At 31.3% G+C, this 17,181-nt stretch overlaps 1 protein-coding gene across 1 annotated transcript; it reads right to left on the reverse strand.

Moving 5' to 3' along the window:
* Positions 1–271: 271 nt before the first annotated feature.
* On the reverse strand, positions 272–16,049 carry LOC139491922 (uncharacterized). The gene is made up of 15 exons (XM_071279849.1): positions 13,903–16,049; positions 13,530–13,649; positions 13,054–13,173; positions 10,585–10,704; positions 10,007–10,126; positions 9,519–9,694; positions 8,828–9,020; positions 8,484–8,651; positions 6,803–6,937; positions 6,146–6,285; positions 4,196–4,282; positions 2,915–2,990; positions 2,038–2,184; positions 1,458–1,488; positions 272–732 (listed from the first exon to the last, which is right to left on the reverse strand). Exons 1-15 carry the CDS (start codon positions 14,075–14,077, stop codon positions 594–596), a joined length of 1,947 nt encoding a protein of 648 aa, XP_071135950.1. The 5' UTR covers positions 14,078–16,049; the 3' UTR covers positions 272–593.
* Positions 16,050–17,181: the final 1,132 nt, after the last annotated feature.

Below are 17,181 nucleotides of genomic sequence, written 5' to 3' on the forward strand. Positions count from 1 at the left end.
CAAGCTCGGATATCAATGACTATATTGCACATTTGATGTGTCAAAGCAACAATCAATTGATGCTTGTTTCAGAATCCTTTTTCTGAATATGAATAAATATATGATTGTTATTCGAATAGTTCATAATAAATGATGTGTTATATTAGCCATTGTTTCAACTATATTCAAAAAGAAGATGTGGTATAATTGGTGATAAAATTTGGTAAATTAGAGAAAAATATTTTGTACATATCACGAACAAAAACAGTTTCAGCAAATGATATACATATTAAAGAAATACATATACTCATCATAGATGTCAGCATTAAAATAAAGTATTGTAAACATATAATATTTTGGTGATTAATCTGAGAGAAAATAAAGCCCAAGGTTAAAAAGTGATGAACATAACCAAACTATTTTACGGCAAACCGATGATAGGGCAATCGAATCATTGTTAAGTATGTGATAAGGACGAATTGTCAGTCCCTTGTACAATGATGGCTTGAAATGTACATATGCTTAAGACAAACTGATGTTGTAATGTTGATTTATACATGTTATATGTTTGCGCGATAAATGTAAATCATACGTTGATAAAATAGAAACATAGATTAGATAATCATATTTTCATATTGTTTATCTACTGTAGGTATTCTATCAATCTGGTCATACACATTTTGATTATCTTTTATTCCAAGTTCTTGTTGAGCAGATACATTGTCCAGTCCAACTTCTTCGTATTGGCACCCACTGCAAAAATATAAGTATGTTTGAAATTTATTGCCTGAGCAATGTACGTTGTAGATGTATCACATTGTTATTTATATCCGTATTTTTTACTAGACTAAATAACGTTGCAGTGGTCAAATTACGGCTATCTCATTATTGTTATAATAGTACTAGGCATTGGTGGTGCCAGAATTGGTAGACGTATTTTATAATTGTAAAAAACTTTAACATTGTAATTGATTTGATCTCTCAATGTCATATGTCTAATTTATGTACACAGATTTATGAACACAAAAGGTGTATATAATGTAGAAGTTATTAAGTCTGGTATCGCTTACTAATTAATTCGTCACATGCTTATTTTAAAGCTATGAAAAACACAAGATTCGAAACTAAAAGAATTACTCATTGTACAATAACTAGACCAATCCGAAAAAATATACGTTGTTGGCCGGAAATTCTTTGCTTTTCGTTGGAGATTGTATTGTTTAATCGTTCGTATCTATGTAGTTCGTATACACTATTTTCTTTATTTTCTTTTACCAAGGAGTTGTCTATCTGTTTTGAACTCAGAATTTATGAGTTTCCCTTTGACATCTTTTCGTCAAATAATACTGAAAGTAATTGTACCTCTGATAAATCTATAACGATTATTTTGTTAGGTAATTTTTATATCAATATAACCTGTTATATTATGTAAACACCAGGCACAATGGCAAAAAAGTAGAAATACGAATTATACATACATTTTTGACTCTTCTCGGGTATGTTTTGCTTCTGCAAAAACAACAATAACAAATCAGTTTTAAGGATTATCCTCTATGCAATATTGTACCAATATAACAATCACCTATATGTCATGTTTAGTTATTTTATTGGCACTGCTTCATACTATGACTCCTCCACTGAGATAAAAAAAGAAAAAAAAAGAAAAGAAAGTCTGACTTAATATGTAATTTATTGTAACTGAAATTGCGATAAAACAGTTTGATAATACACTATTTCGGACGGAACAAAAGCCGTGAATATTTCATGACGTCGCATTTTATCACACATATTTGTTTCACTTTATTGGCTATGTAATAATCTCTTTTTTTTCTATCTTGTTTTGTTTTTATATCAATTGGGATCTTCTTATTCAAGCGTTTTGATTAACGAACTGTTCATGTTTATGTACAACAAAACATTCACATCTACTAATGGAACAAATACTAAATGATTCGATAATCATTCCCTTGGTTGTTATGACTATAACACTTTATTTAACTATATACTTAATATACTAGTATACAATATCGCATTGCAACAGCAACGACGAAAACCTACTTGCTTGTTTAGAAATTAGATTTCTTCTGCGCTTTCGGATTAAACAACATACAAGGCCAACTACAAAACCACTGCAGACAACACAACCAACTGCAGCTCCAACTACTGTGGCAATTGTATATCCTTTAGATGACACTTGTGGTTGTGCTAAAAAATAAACAAGTTTCTAACTAAAATACGTTGCAAAGCTATCTTGGAGTATATGTATATGGATACAAATCTAAACAGATGAGACCATTTTCAATTATATCTCGACTAATGAACAATGTGTAGAATTTTTACGAATCTTAAATGACTATATTTAAAAAGACCAAATGGCGCTTCAAGTAATATAAGAAGTGATAAATATAAGGAGGAAGACCTTCATACATTTCAAAGACCCAATGTGAAAAGATACAGGGTTGATAAAATAAGGACACAAAAAACAATACACAACAAAAAAAAGGCAGCAAAATTATGAGCCAGTTCAACAACAAAAGTAAGATAAATACAAAACAAAGATTATTTTTTACAGAAATCCTATTTCATTGAAATACCAGCCGGATTATTAGGAAAAACAGCATTCTTCCGCGAAGTACTTGACTAATATTTAAAAAAAAAAGAAATCAAACCTGACGTTTTTTCTCATATTATTTGACATATTTATCGTAAAAACGTTGATTGCCTACTAGTCTGATAAAGTACATTTACATCACTTATCCAGTTTTGTTTCAAATAGATGCATGTTTAAGAATTCAACGGTATTTTGAACATTAGCGCATCATTTGTTTAGCAATTTCAGAGTTATTTCCCATGCATATACTATTTTGTCTTCAAAGCTGTTAGAAGTTACTTTATCAACAATGGTTATATATAAATCAAATAAAACAAGTCTTACATTCAATTGCTGATGACGCGTAATACATTTTTCGCAGTTTTTCTCCAGCTACGTTGATTGCATTTACTGCATATATCTGAATAAAAGAAATAAGACATAAACTTCTGTCAAACAGATTTTCTGAAAATGAGAATATGTAGTACTTTTGATAAGAAAACCCAGAAAACATAGACACAAATTTGACAAAACATTATCGAATTAACAGTGGAGTGACTTTAACCTTCAATATAAAACTTTGATGCATCCACTAAACATGGCAAATTTGTATAACATTAGAATGCACAACATCTGCACTATTTGTTTGCTTAGTCGTAAAATAATCGTGATTCGACTCCTTACTTATACATAAGCGAACAGCTGTTTATCCGTGATACATACACGGTTGATACTTACATGGGCTTTATGTTGTTTATTCTTTAGTTTTTTATGTTTTGCCATGTGTATTGTTGTTTGTCTGTTTGTCTTTGTCATTTTTAGCAATGTCGTTGTCAATTAATTTTCGATTTATGAGTTTGACTGTCCCTTTGGTATCTTTCGTCCCTCTTTTATACACCCTGACACGTGTTTTGCGTAAAAAAACCGCGTCATTTCCGTTTTCACGCAAGAGCACGCAGTCACAATGTTGTCCTTTCGCACAGATCCGCATCGCACTACGGAAACTGCATTGACGGGATCATCCGTGATATTTAATCCGTAGTGGACCCGACGAGGTGATCTGTGAATATGTAACATAGGCATTTAACATGTCAAACACGTTTTTTAACAAACCCAAAAGCAGCAATATTAAATCTAGTTCTTTCAAAGGCTAGTAACTTATTTAAATGTTGCTTCCAATTTAGTCGTAAAGTCATGTATGCATTTCGACACGAATTCAAAATTTAAATGAATTCGACATCGAAAATAAAAATCTTTTAGTCTTACTATTATCCTGTATATCTTTTCGAACTCCGATAACCCTTCTTTTATTTTGACAAACTCTTGTACTTGATATTGACAATTAGCAATGCGCTATCTTAACGTTAAGAAATATTTATTGTCATTCGCAGATGGGGCAACTGGAAACACTTCAATAGAAGGATGGTCCATTAACAATATATATTAATTGCATCTTTAAGTTATAAAAAAAAATCGTTGCCCTGCTAACATGAAATGATGATTTTAAAGATCAGTTTTATTTTTATTGATACAGTAGTAGTGCTTTTGTTAAAAATGTCACATATTCTTTGACTAAATTTAAAATGCATAAATTGTATCGTCTGACTATTTTTACATAAAACTCACCTCAATCTGATAATGTCTATCTGGTGTGATGTAATACAATTTTTGGAAATTTTCATATTCTGCAGCTATTGTTTCTGTTGTTGTTGTCTACATATAAATAGGTGAATTTTGCAAAATGTAAATGAAATGGAGTATCGATCGTAGTGATACATTTGCATGTCCTTTTGAAAACTTTTAAAAAAGCGTGTAACTTTAATCACTTACTAGTGCTTCTCACCTTTAATCAAAATTAATTAGTTGATATCACAAATTTATCCAGATGCTATTATATCTTATAAATACCACATTACTATCTTAGCTTATAACAAATAATGCTAATGTCAGTTCATTAGTTATTTGCAAATATTCTAATACAAAGGTTTCATTTGAATAGATAAAAACTATTAGAATAAAACAAAATTATAAGGTAAAGTCAGAAAGGGTAGGTCCAGAAATCAACTTTTGTCAATCAATCGAATTGAAAAGATCTTTTTTTTATTCCTGACTTACTTCGATATTGGCATAAAATACTGATTTTGTTAGATTGAAATTTTCTAGTTTGAAAGTTTTGAAAATTTACAAATTCATCAATATATCTCATTCATCCAAATGTCTACTTCCTTGGCCAGACTTTGTCACTGCTTTGTGTTTTTTTTTTTTGTTTTTTATCAGCTCATTAAAAGATTTTATTTGTTTCAATTTTTTAAATATTTTTGGCCTAGAGCGTATTTTGAATTTCATGCGATTCCCTCAAATTTTGTTTCTTACATTGATTTGTCTTTTTTATAAAAGTAAGTAGAAGGGAATGAAGACACAAACAATCGTATGTCTAATCGATTATTATGATTCTAATTGTTTATAACATTAACGGTACCCGTTTTTATGGATCATATGTCTGTTTCGACAACGAATGTATTTCTTTTCGGTGATGTATTAGGTCGAAATGTCTAAAATTGTATAAAAGAAAATGGAGAGTGTTGGCCTTAACCTTCTCTACTGTGGAAAATACTATATCTACCGTAGATAATGCTTTGGTGATATACTCTATGGTATTCATTTTATACTCATTTAATTGTACTCAAAACATTATTAAGGGTTGCAGTTTACCTTAAAAAAAGCATATAGCCTTTACCTTTGCAAACCCTGGAACGAATAAAATCCGCTTTATCAATCATTTTTTTTTTATCAGTGATCACTTACATTTGATATATCCAAGTGAACTTGAAAATAAAGATACTACCGACATAGATAAATCTGCTTCATATTTAAACCTTTTTCTCAAAATGACTACTATGCTAGGTTGAATAGTAAAACTTATGACAAACGCGTTGATTTTTATTTTCCTATAATCAACTTCCCATTTCTGTGTAGCAACATCCCAGCGGCACCAGCATATGGAGTATTTGTATCTCAATTGATACGTTACTCTAGAGCTAGCTCAAAGTACTTTGAGTTTGTTGAACGAGAAATACTGCTTTCTAAAAAGTTACTAAGACAAGGCTATGAATCAATCAAATTAAGGTCATCACTCAAGAAATTTTACGGTCGCCATCATGAGCTGATCGGCTATTATGACAAAAGTGTGTCAGAAATCATATCTGATATTCTCCCTCAGTCATAATAACCTTCAATCATTACCGAACTGAACAAAGAAATAACACGACGGGTGCAGTATACTGTGCAGAAAAAGCTTACCCGTTCAGAGCATCTGATTTCACTCCCGGTTTTTAGTGGAGTTCGTGTTGTTTCTTTTTTGTTATTTATAACTGTTGATGAAATGTCTTTGATTTTGTGAGTCTTTGTTTACTCCTTGGATTTTTGTTATTGTCTTTCTTAACCGTCCATGTGGTTATTGAAAAAAAATACGCTAGACGCAATGATATCAACATTTCTTTTAAAATGAAATCCTTTGGAACATTATCCTCGCTCATTGCAATGTATAGAATAATAATATCAATATAAAACACATACCCCACTGATGTTATGGTTAATCTTATACTCCTTAATGATACCGTTTCTGTCTTTTAATAATGGTATAGACCAGGAAACTTCCATTGTTGTTGATATCGTTGATGGTCTTTTTATTTCAAAATTCGTTACTTTGCCAGGAGCTGTGAAAGGATATTTATCATTTTTAATAGAAACAATCGCAGACATGCTTAAAATCAAGAATGTCATCAATTTCAAAACGTGTGTCCATTTTTAATTTCATCCCTAAATGTTGTTCACATTTACAATAATGATACATACGACAACGAAGCAATGTACGTGATATATAGTGAAAACACAAATATACATGTATATTCTTGATATGCTCAAATATTAAAATCAAATTATTTGTTATAAAATGAAACTTATATATACAAGTAAAATCAAAAAGGAGAGATAAAGGAGAGCTGTTGAGGTTCCACTCTTATAATAATTGTACATCATATCAGTATTTTATTAATTTATTTGAACTGTTACTTGTGTAGATATTTCTAATGTAAGCTATTGCACGCTGATGAGTGTATTGTGTATAAATATTAATTAAGAATATTAAGTCTAGATGAAAACACAGTTTTATATTATTAATGATCGATGTCAAATATATCTTTTTGAGGAAATTTGATTAATATGTATATGTACCATCTTGATATGTTGTTACTACAGCTGACATATCAGACTCTTCATTGCTGCCTTTATCTGTCGTAGCAACGACTGTAAACGTATAATTCCAATATGCCTCTAGTCCAGAAAACTGCGCGATCTGCTTATCAAATCCTTTCAATAACACAAAAAACAAAGTTTATTAGGAAAAAAAATGTTCTGTTATCCCTAAGCTTCTCACTTTTAAACCCCGCAATTCAAAAGAACTTTTATCTGCTTACCAAATAACTTGTTCAAAGTTGTGGTGATACTTAACTGAAAAGCATGTACAATAATAAACAGTAAAAGAATATGAATAAAGGTCATTTTGAAAAATTTTCCAACTTACTAAACATACCGGAAAAAAACTAATTATAAAACAGGAACTGTTGTATGTCTCTTAATATATTATTATTTCAAAGATTAAAATTGGGTACACATTTCAAATTTGCTGTGTGTCCATTTTACATTGATATACTTCTTATCCAGATATTGTCGAGTGTCTAATTAATCATACTTTTAAGTATAATAGACGGTAACTTTATGTTCCACATTATGAGTTTATTCATTTACCTACCGTAAATGGCAATTCAATAATGCTATCAAATTGAACAACTTTTTCGATCGGAATTGACGTAAGCTCATTGTTGAAAACCGCAAGGTCAATTTTATCAATTGCGTGTAAATAGACAACTTTTGTTTTCCACGATTTACATCAAGGAAATTATGATGACAAGCTATCAATGCATCTTTCATTGTGTTTCATCCTTTTTTTTAGTTTCTCCGTTATTTGTTTTAATGAAATTTTGACTGGCAATTTATGCACCCTGCTACCGGGTTTTTACTCGTCAACCTATTCCTTGTGCAGGTGTGTCCTGAGGTGCGATTTTGACAAAACATATCTGTGCTGATTCCATTTTGTTCACTTTATCGAATAAGTGTACCCTATATACAGTATATACTATAAATGACAAAAACGCGCGTCTGGCGTACACGATTTTGGTGTTGACATCTTTGATGAGTAATTACTATTTACTTTACTTTTTGTGGTTTAAATGTAAGTCAGTTGTGTTGTATGTCTATGACGTATGTGTACACAGTTTTGGGTGATTGGTCTTAGTTATTATTACATTATTAAACTAGTATGTCTGTATGGTATGGGTTGCTCATTAAAGCTTATTAAAAATTATAACGGAACTATAACAAAAACTGTCGTATAAGTGGGAGATTGAGATGGCTTTAAAACCAGGTTTAACTTACAATTTTCTTCGAAAAATCTGTGTACCATGTCAGGAATATGACAGTTATGTTCACGCTTTCAGAAATTGGGTTTATTAGTTTTTATGGATATCACCTTTTTAAACTTGTATTGCAGTTCTGAACCTTTTCTTCAATGTCCTCTATTACATTCCATAACAATTCATGTTATTGAGAAGCTTCTAAAGTTTGAGGCGTAAGGTAAGTCGTGACATTTTGTGAATTAAAATCTGAGCAAGAGTCACTCTTTACCAAAAGTATCAACTTCAGTTTTTCTCTCTCAGGAAACGTAAAATTTAAACGGTTTTGGTCCCGATTATTTTTACGTTAACATATGTGATTTTGAGAATCCACGATTTAGGCCATTTCAGAACCTCTGACCTGAAATGAGTAGCGAGCATACATAGAAACAAGATATACCTACCAGTTACGTTTTCTCCTCTTACAAAAGCTGGTTCAGCATTTAAAACCAATTCATAAACTTTGATATGATATGTAGTTATCCCTGGTTTTGGTCCTTGTAGCTTCCATGTTACGTTTACTTCATTTGAACTTACAACAAAAGCAGATACATTCAACGGCTTTTGGGGAACTGTCAACAAAATATTAAAAACATATAACATATGAATACCTATATATAAGAGATTTTGAAATAGCCAAATCAAACATGAATGACATCAGCCGAAATTTATCTTCTAAGTTTATTCTATTATGGTCCGGCAAGTTCTTACATGCAATACATACCGTTACTTTAATCAAAATACATACCTTCGGAATCAGTTCTTACTGATGTTTCACTTATGTTACCATCACCACCGTGATTTATCGCATTTAGCCACACGATATAATCTTTATATGGTAGTAATTGGTTGATTTCATATGATATTGGTTCCATCAGTTCGATACTCCTTCTACTTTCTCGAACCTGTCTAGTGTCTACAGAGCACACATGCTGTATCAGCTGTAAGTAAAGCAAAAATGTTTGTCTTTCAGACCTGTAACTATTACCAGATTAGAACATTATGAGTAAATTAGTTAGGATAGGAAGATAAGTTTTTGTATTTGTTCATAAAACATTTTATGAGATTTGTGCACTCTAAATAACCCAAACTATGGTTCTTTATTATGAGTTCTCGAAATATTTCTGTTTGTTTGAAAATATCGTGTTTTCAAAGTGTATATGGAAAGTTGATTCATTCAGAGAATAATATTTACAATTGCGCCTACTACATGTAATTTTATAACCTTACGGTAGAAAAAAACTTACCATTTTTTTTTACATTAAACATTTTAAAATAAACTGGTAGTTTTAATGGTTCTCAAACGTTTCCTTTGAACACAAACGTGATGATAATCAAGATTGTAAAATCCGCAGGGGGAGAAACTTCTATAGTAATTGTGGCTTTTGTGTAAATATGATTCGCTGACAAAAAAAAATCTTTACTAACAAAATACTTACCTTATTAGTACACCCAGTACTACAAACAAGGAGTACTTCTACTACACACTCACTATTTAATAGAACTCTTACACGGTATCCCTGTATAGTACTTTGTGATTCAACTGGCTTATTCCATGAAATCCGAATACTTCTGCTTTTCGGACTAAGAGTGACGCTTGTTGGAACACCGGACACTGGTGACAAATATAATATAAAGAAAGAAGTGAACCATAGGAACCACCTCATGTTGTGAAGATATAGTCTTTCGATAAGTTTGATTGAGGTCAGGAGGTTTTGAGTCAGTAAATCTAATAGCTCTAAAATGGTTAAATCATGTTTTACCATGCTGTGTGTTTGTTTGTTAAACATTTGCAAACTATATAGGGGATGGTAAAAATATGCAAAAAGTTTTACCATCCGGTAATAACTGTGATAGAATTGTTGTATAAGAATTAAATGTGCATTTTTTAATTTTATCATAACTTCTTTATGAACATTCTACTTACGTGCAACACATGTCAACCCTGTCCATCGCTGATTAACAGAACATTCACATGTTCCCCCTGTACAGGTCATTGGTCTTAGACATTCTGCATCAGCATTACAGTTTACAGACACACTCTTTTCTGTGGACAAAACATAGAGTTAGGTACCTTACATTAATTGATTACGTTTGTCATTATGTGTTACTTTTTGTTATTATTCTGATAAGAATTGAAACGGAAAGGGTTTTAATTTAGGACAAAAATCGTTATGAGTATATTTCAATTGAGGGATCTTGGCAATTATCGACTTGTGTTTTAGTGAAATAAAAACATGTATTCATCATTACACAATTGGGTTAAAAAAATTCTTTAAAAAACATTGGATACTTTATCTATTTTTAATATAATGGGCAATTTTGAAAGATTGATATATATGCTGACCTAGTGTTTGATAAACAGCGTTCGTTGACCTGTATGTTTGTCGGTTTGTTTGTATGTGTTGTTTGGAAATGTAATAAAATAAATGGAGACATTTATAAGAAAACATATGTACTGCATTTAAATGTAATAAGCTATGAATAATAAAAAAAAAAACTCACGTGCAGTGCAAGCTGATCCTGTCCAATACTGATTTGTAGAACATTGACAACGCCCACCTGAACAATTTAGTGTACTGACACATTCTTTATTAGCAGTGCATGTTTCATTCACACTTTTTTCTAAACATCAATATCAAATTATAAGTTCTCTTAAATTAAATAGTTTGTTTTTTGAAACTGACTCAATTAATCTACAATTTCTTTATCCAATGCAAAATAAAGAGAACCCGCCCTTTTTGAACGCCTATTCATAGCAAATAGCAATGTATTAAAACCTGTAGATGCATTTTGTTTTCGAAGACTAAAGCATTGGTAAAGAAATAGTAATGTCATAAACTATAATCACTCAATGACTAGCATTTTTATTCAACCTATTTATGCCGTCATATGACATATTTACATTATATGCATGCAATATATAATACTATTTCTGTATAAATTTATCAGACATAATATTAAAGGTAATGAATACTTTGGATATTTTGAAATTACTGGAAAACCGGATAATGACTCCATGTTGTACTTTGTTTTTATCTAACAGCCGAAACAATTATGATTGCAGATATTGATTAAAATGTAAATAGCTGTTGTTTGAAAAAAAAGGTATCAAAAGCTTGCAAATAATATCAGACCTGGATATAGTTTTGGTGAAACGTCAAACTGATATATTTCTGTTTGAAATTTGACTGTCAATTTAAATAAATGGTTAAAGACAAATGTCAAAAATTATTTGTAATCAGTTGACGTTATGTACTACTCGCTTTAATTTCGGTAGGTCTTTGCATTTTTTTCAATATCTACCAATTCAAACCTTTTACGGAGAGTGGCTACCAATCTTATTAAAAATACTTTTTTAACCTTCATGCCGAATTTTGTACAAAAAGTATGATAAATATCATCACTTGTTACTTTTTATTAAGCATCATTCATAAGCTTTTCAATTTATTTTTTGTCTACCAGACAATAATTTGTTTTCTAGTTTGAATTATTTTACATTGTCTTCTCAGGGTCTTTTATAGCTGACTTTGCGGTATGGGCTTTTTGCTCATTGTTGAAGGCTGTACGGTGACAAGTTGTTAATTTCTGTGTCATTTTGGTCTCTTGTGGACAGTTGTTTCATTGGCAAGCATACCACATCTTCTTTTTATTATAAATCGATGTTAAGCCAACCCTTATTCATAGGAAATGTATGACGTATGTTGACCTTAACTCCGAAGTTTCAATGCGCAATCGGACATTGTGTTTGGAAGGGAAAATTGTCTAGCAGGGGAATGTTATCGCGGACATGGAACATAAATTTACAGTGTGTGCGAGAAAAGTAACAAAAAAGAGATGCAGACAAGTTATTGTAAATTGAAAATAAATAAAAGCGATGAGATCGGTAAATAAAATCACTTTTAAAAAACACGTTTCACCTAGGCAAAGTCATACATGATCATACAGGAGTAGCCGAAAATACGACATTTCTAAAATATTCCAGATCACCTGAAAATAAAATCGCGACGCTTTCATTATTGTCCAAAATATGTTTTTATAAATTACGGGCAGAGTAGAAATTAGAAATTTACTTCCTACAATTTAATATTATTCTTCAAGTGTATCTTTCATGATGGCCCCGATTCAATTCACAAACACATCCATATATTACGTTTTTTCATACAAATGGAAAAACAAGTGTATTATATTGCTGCTGTTGGTGAATATTGGGTTGGAATGATATTCAGGATTTTGTTATATTATTTGTTTACATAATTTGATAAATGACGTCAACTATGTAGGTTAAATGAGAAGTAATTATAAAACGCGTAAGATTACAAAAAGCACATGTTCATATATATTCATGTCTTGGTCATCTCACTCAGTGAGTCGGCAAAGTAAGGGAAGAAATTTCGATGAATAATAAATGACATGAAAAGGCACGAAAAGGCACGAAAAGGCACAAAACATGATTTGAATTGTCAATTATCAACCTTTTTTAGCTTATAAAAACACCCTAGCGATCTTATTCTTATTTTGTATTACATATATTTGATTTTAGCAGCTTTAAAACTTGGTCATCAGTTTGCCAAATTCGTATTTACTACCCTTTAACTTTTGAATTTAAACAAAACAAAAGCAGATACCAGAAACACTTAATCATAGAGAATGATTAAGAAATGTTTAATTGAGAATTTTTTCTGTCAAAACAATACAAGTAAACAAACTGCAACAACAAAAATTATACAACTTGGTGGGTGACTTTCATCGTTTAATGAGAATAAGTGACATTATTACCGACACTAGATTGTTAGTCTTTGAAGAAATAAAGATGCAGGTATATGAAAATGAATCATCCATGAATTTATCAACACAACCGTTTATACGAAATCTAGAAACATCAGGAATCGTATTATTATTTTAGTAAACAAAATCATTTGTCAATTATATACGTACGTTTTATTTAAATCTGTAAATAATAGGACTAAATACCTGCAGAACAAGTAGAACCTGTCCAATACTGATTCATAGCACATTGACAGGTCTCAGCTGTACATTGCAAGGGACTTATACATTCATTATCAGCATTACAGTTTACATCAATACTCTTTTCTGTAAATATAGTATTGTAAATGCATTGCTTCTAATTGCAATTTTGCTTTTTACTGTAATTTTTTAATCGAGCTATGAACCCTCGTTTCATCGAAAAAGTACATAAACTGGTACATCGTCTTTTAGGAGTACAAACTCATTGGTATGCTTCTCTTATGTTAAACTATAACAGGAATTTAAAGCACAAATGAAAATACAGACACACGATGTTTTCCAAATATAAATGACCTGTATACTAGTTTTCTTTTTATTTCAATTAAATTGAAAAGTCACTTTAATTCAATTTTGAAAGAACAGGTTATATACATAATAAATAAGCATTAAATGAGCAATTGACAATCCGAAATTTAACTTACTTGCAACACAAGTTGACCCTGTCCAATACTGAAGTGTAGCACATTGACAAATTCCACTTGTGCATGAAAATTGATTCAAACACTCTATTCCAGAACTGCATGTCTGTCCACGACCGTTTTCTGCAATCAAATCACAGAGATAACAGATACATAGAAAATTTGTAATGCAAGTTTATCTTTTATAAAGTCAATTACTGAATTAATATATATGTTTATAAACACGTATTTTCAAGTTTATCCTGTTAACACATAATTTTAACTTACAAATAGGCAAATACAAAAATTGGAAAAACTTAAACCAAAGGATATTTATAAGTATTGTTTAAAACATCGAAAAGTCAGATTTTAATTGATAAAAAGAAAAACAACTTACTTTGGTAACAGTTTGTATTTATGCAGTACTGCTGTATACTACAGGCACAAGTTGGTTCAGGATCATGGCAATTAAAAGCATTACTCCTTTTACATAACAGTGTATGCATCGTTAACCACAAACCAGTGAAACATGAAAATGAAAATGCAAACAGAGCAGGATATGGATGAAACATGCTATGGTTTGGTTATTTTACTCCGTGAATTTTTTTTGTGCTGTTTTTGATAAAACCTTTTGGAATTTTCTGTTCTTACTTTTTTCGATATTATATTTGTAGCCCCAAATCTATGTCCGGCCTCGAATCTATGTCTTTTTTATATTGCGTCATTGACGTTCCAAATATAAGTCCTTTATGTACTGAAACCTATGGCGATGTTTTATCTAATCTATGTCCTTTCATCGACGTAAAACATAACAAAACTTCATCTAGTATATGAAGTCACTGCATAAAAGGAATGATGGCGCAGCAGGACACTATTCCAAATGAGTGATACATTGTATCAAATAAGCGGAACAAAGGTATTTCAAAGATTCCAAATCCAAAAAGGGTACGGGTGGATATGCCTCACATTGTACAGATTGCGAAGGCCAAAGAAGAACATCAAAATCGGGGAGCAAATAAAACTTGTTGACGAATCGAAAGTGCCGTTTTCGGACAGAATGGTAAAACAAGTTTTTATCGCTTTACTTTTATGATCAGGAATCTAAATGTATGAGGTTACGCATGTTATTGCGTCAATACCGTGTAATCAACCAGTCCACCCTTATAAACAGCTTGTGTGTATGCGTTAAATTTTGCCATTAGAATATTGAATTATGGGAAATGACTACTAAGTAAATAAAACAAAAAAACCTATAAGGCCGAACTTAGTAGACGGACATAAATTTGCGCATTGCGACACAAACTGAAAAAAGATTTAAAATATAACACAGATGTGAGGTTTTATCTTTTTTAACGGGAACATATTTGCGAATGACGTCACGCTTAACAATCGGACACATATTTGAGGCCGAATAATTTTTTATGGACATAGATTAGCGATTGACACCACGATTGAGCATACATTTGAGAAATGGACACAGATTTGACGCCGTACACAAATCTGAGGTTTACATATTTGATTTGGCAATCTAGCTGTCTTAACTGATAAATATCAAACACGAATCCGGCGTACCAAATTAAATGTATAGTTTGTATAAAAATAAGGTCGGTGTGCTACTACTGTTTGAAGTGTGTCCCCAGTGGTAAAGTACAAGCACAATTTGATACTTTTGGATAAACTTTATATCTGTACAGTGTTAAGGGCATCCGATACAGTTTCAAGGGAGGTAACTCTTGGCGCGACGTTAAACGTTTGAATTCCCGCAAAAGGTCACTTTTTGCGGAACGTAATGCGTGTAATTTTCCGTAATTAGAAACGTAGTGTGGATTTTTCGATGCCCCATTTTCTGTTTCTCCCGCATGCCAACTTCTACACCATTAATATTAATTAGTGCATTTGATTTTAACATGATAACAGTCTAATATAATCATAAGAAATAAAACACATTTACTGTTTCTGTGAGATCTTCAACAAAATATCGTATAGTGAGCAATCTCAAGACGACTTACCCTTTTGGTGTTACTAATATAATGCATGTCAATTATCATTTTTTTATTATCAATTATCATCCATGATTTGGTTCGGGTCAGATTTTCTGTCATTTTATTACAGCACAGAAAACCAATGATATTTATAAAATAATACCAAAAATTTAGGTACACGAAGAAGTAAACTTCCTAACTGAACAATTCATTCAATTTATTTATGTTGGGTAAATAATGGTATGCCACTAATATTAACAATGATACAACTTTAATAAAAGTACAAAGTTCCTATCTATCAAGTTCCTCTACGTAGTACGGTTTTTATCTAACAAAAGGCAATAGCAAACAATATTTTTATACAGCCGTAAAAATTTGACGGGACGTATTATGGTATACAAATGTCCGGCGTCCGTCTGTCCTTCGTAAACATGGTACAGCATATTTATACATCACGTTGCGGAGGGTATAATGTTTTGATCCGTTCGTCTGTCTGTCCGTCAATCCTGTTTCTTGTCATCGCAACTCCTCTTAAACCACACATCAGCACTTCATGTAACGGCCGAGAAACAGACTAAAATGGGCGTAACTCTTAAAATAAAAAAATGAATTGTAATTTCATTTCGATATGCACATCTACGTATGTCCTTATTATCCAACAAGGTTACATGAAATTCTGATGTGCATATTGACAGGAAAATATGATTCAATTTTTTTTTCTTATACAATTTTGTTTATTACAGTTATTTCATTTCTCCAGTGACAAAATAGGTACGTGGGTATGTGAGCACGCTCACTAAGGTTCTTGGATATCAATTTTTCATTGATCGTAACATGGTTGTTTTTTCATGATGGTCAAACAACCTGTATACTTTTTGGTGAACTTTTTGAGTTACAGGACTTTCAAATAAAACAGGGGTATGTTTTTTTCACAGTTCGCGCTGTATCTCAAAAACTATTTATGATTATTGCTTAAAACTTTACACACTTCTTAGTTATATTAATCTGAAGATCTGTATACTTTTTGAGGATGATTCAAATTTTATTTAAGAGTTATTGAGTTAATGAAAAAGAGGGGGTTTTCACATGTCGCGCCGTATCTCAGAAACTATTTATGATTAGCGCATAAAATTTCACATACTTGTTTAGTTAAATTACTCTTAAGATCTGTACTCTTTTCGTGATGATTCTTTAATTCATTTTGAGTTCTTGAGTTTTCATTGAGCTTTAATTTGGTATCATAGAAAATATGCAAGAATTAGGAATGAGTCAGGATATACTTAGCATGACTACCTGTACAACCCCCATGTTGTTTTAAAAACAGGTATTATGTGTTTTTCATAAGACGACGGGTGTATCATGCGCTTGTTGCGCTTCTGTTTATATTGTTCCTTTTTAAATAAAAACATATTAGAGAAATGACGGAATGACAGCAAATACAATATAATTTCCAATATAATTAATATTTCCAAATAGCATAATTCTTTTAAGGAATAGTTGATATGCACTGATTTTCGAACGTGCCCATACAATATCAGTTTTATAGAAATTAGGCAAGAATTGTACACTTGAAAAATCTAATTAACCAGAAGGACCCAAGGACAGACAGAGGAATGAACGTGTGATCTTTTATGTACCCCGCAATGCGTCTCGATGTGGTGAAAAAATATCATAGTTATTTACCAATAAAATTA

Source organism: Mytilus edulis, chromosome 10, assembly GCF_963676685.1.
Source record: "Mytilus edulis chromosome 10, xbMytEdul2.2, whole genome shotgun sequence".
NCBI lineage: Eukaryota > Metazoa > Mollusca > Bivalvia > Mytilida > Mytilidae > Mytilus > Mytilus edulis.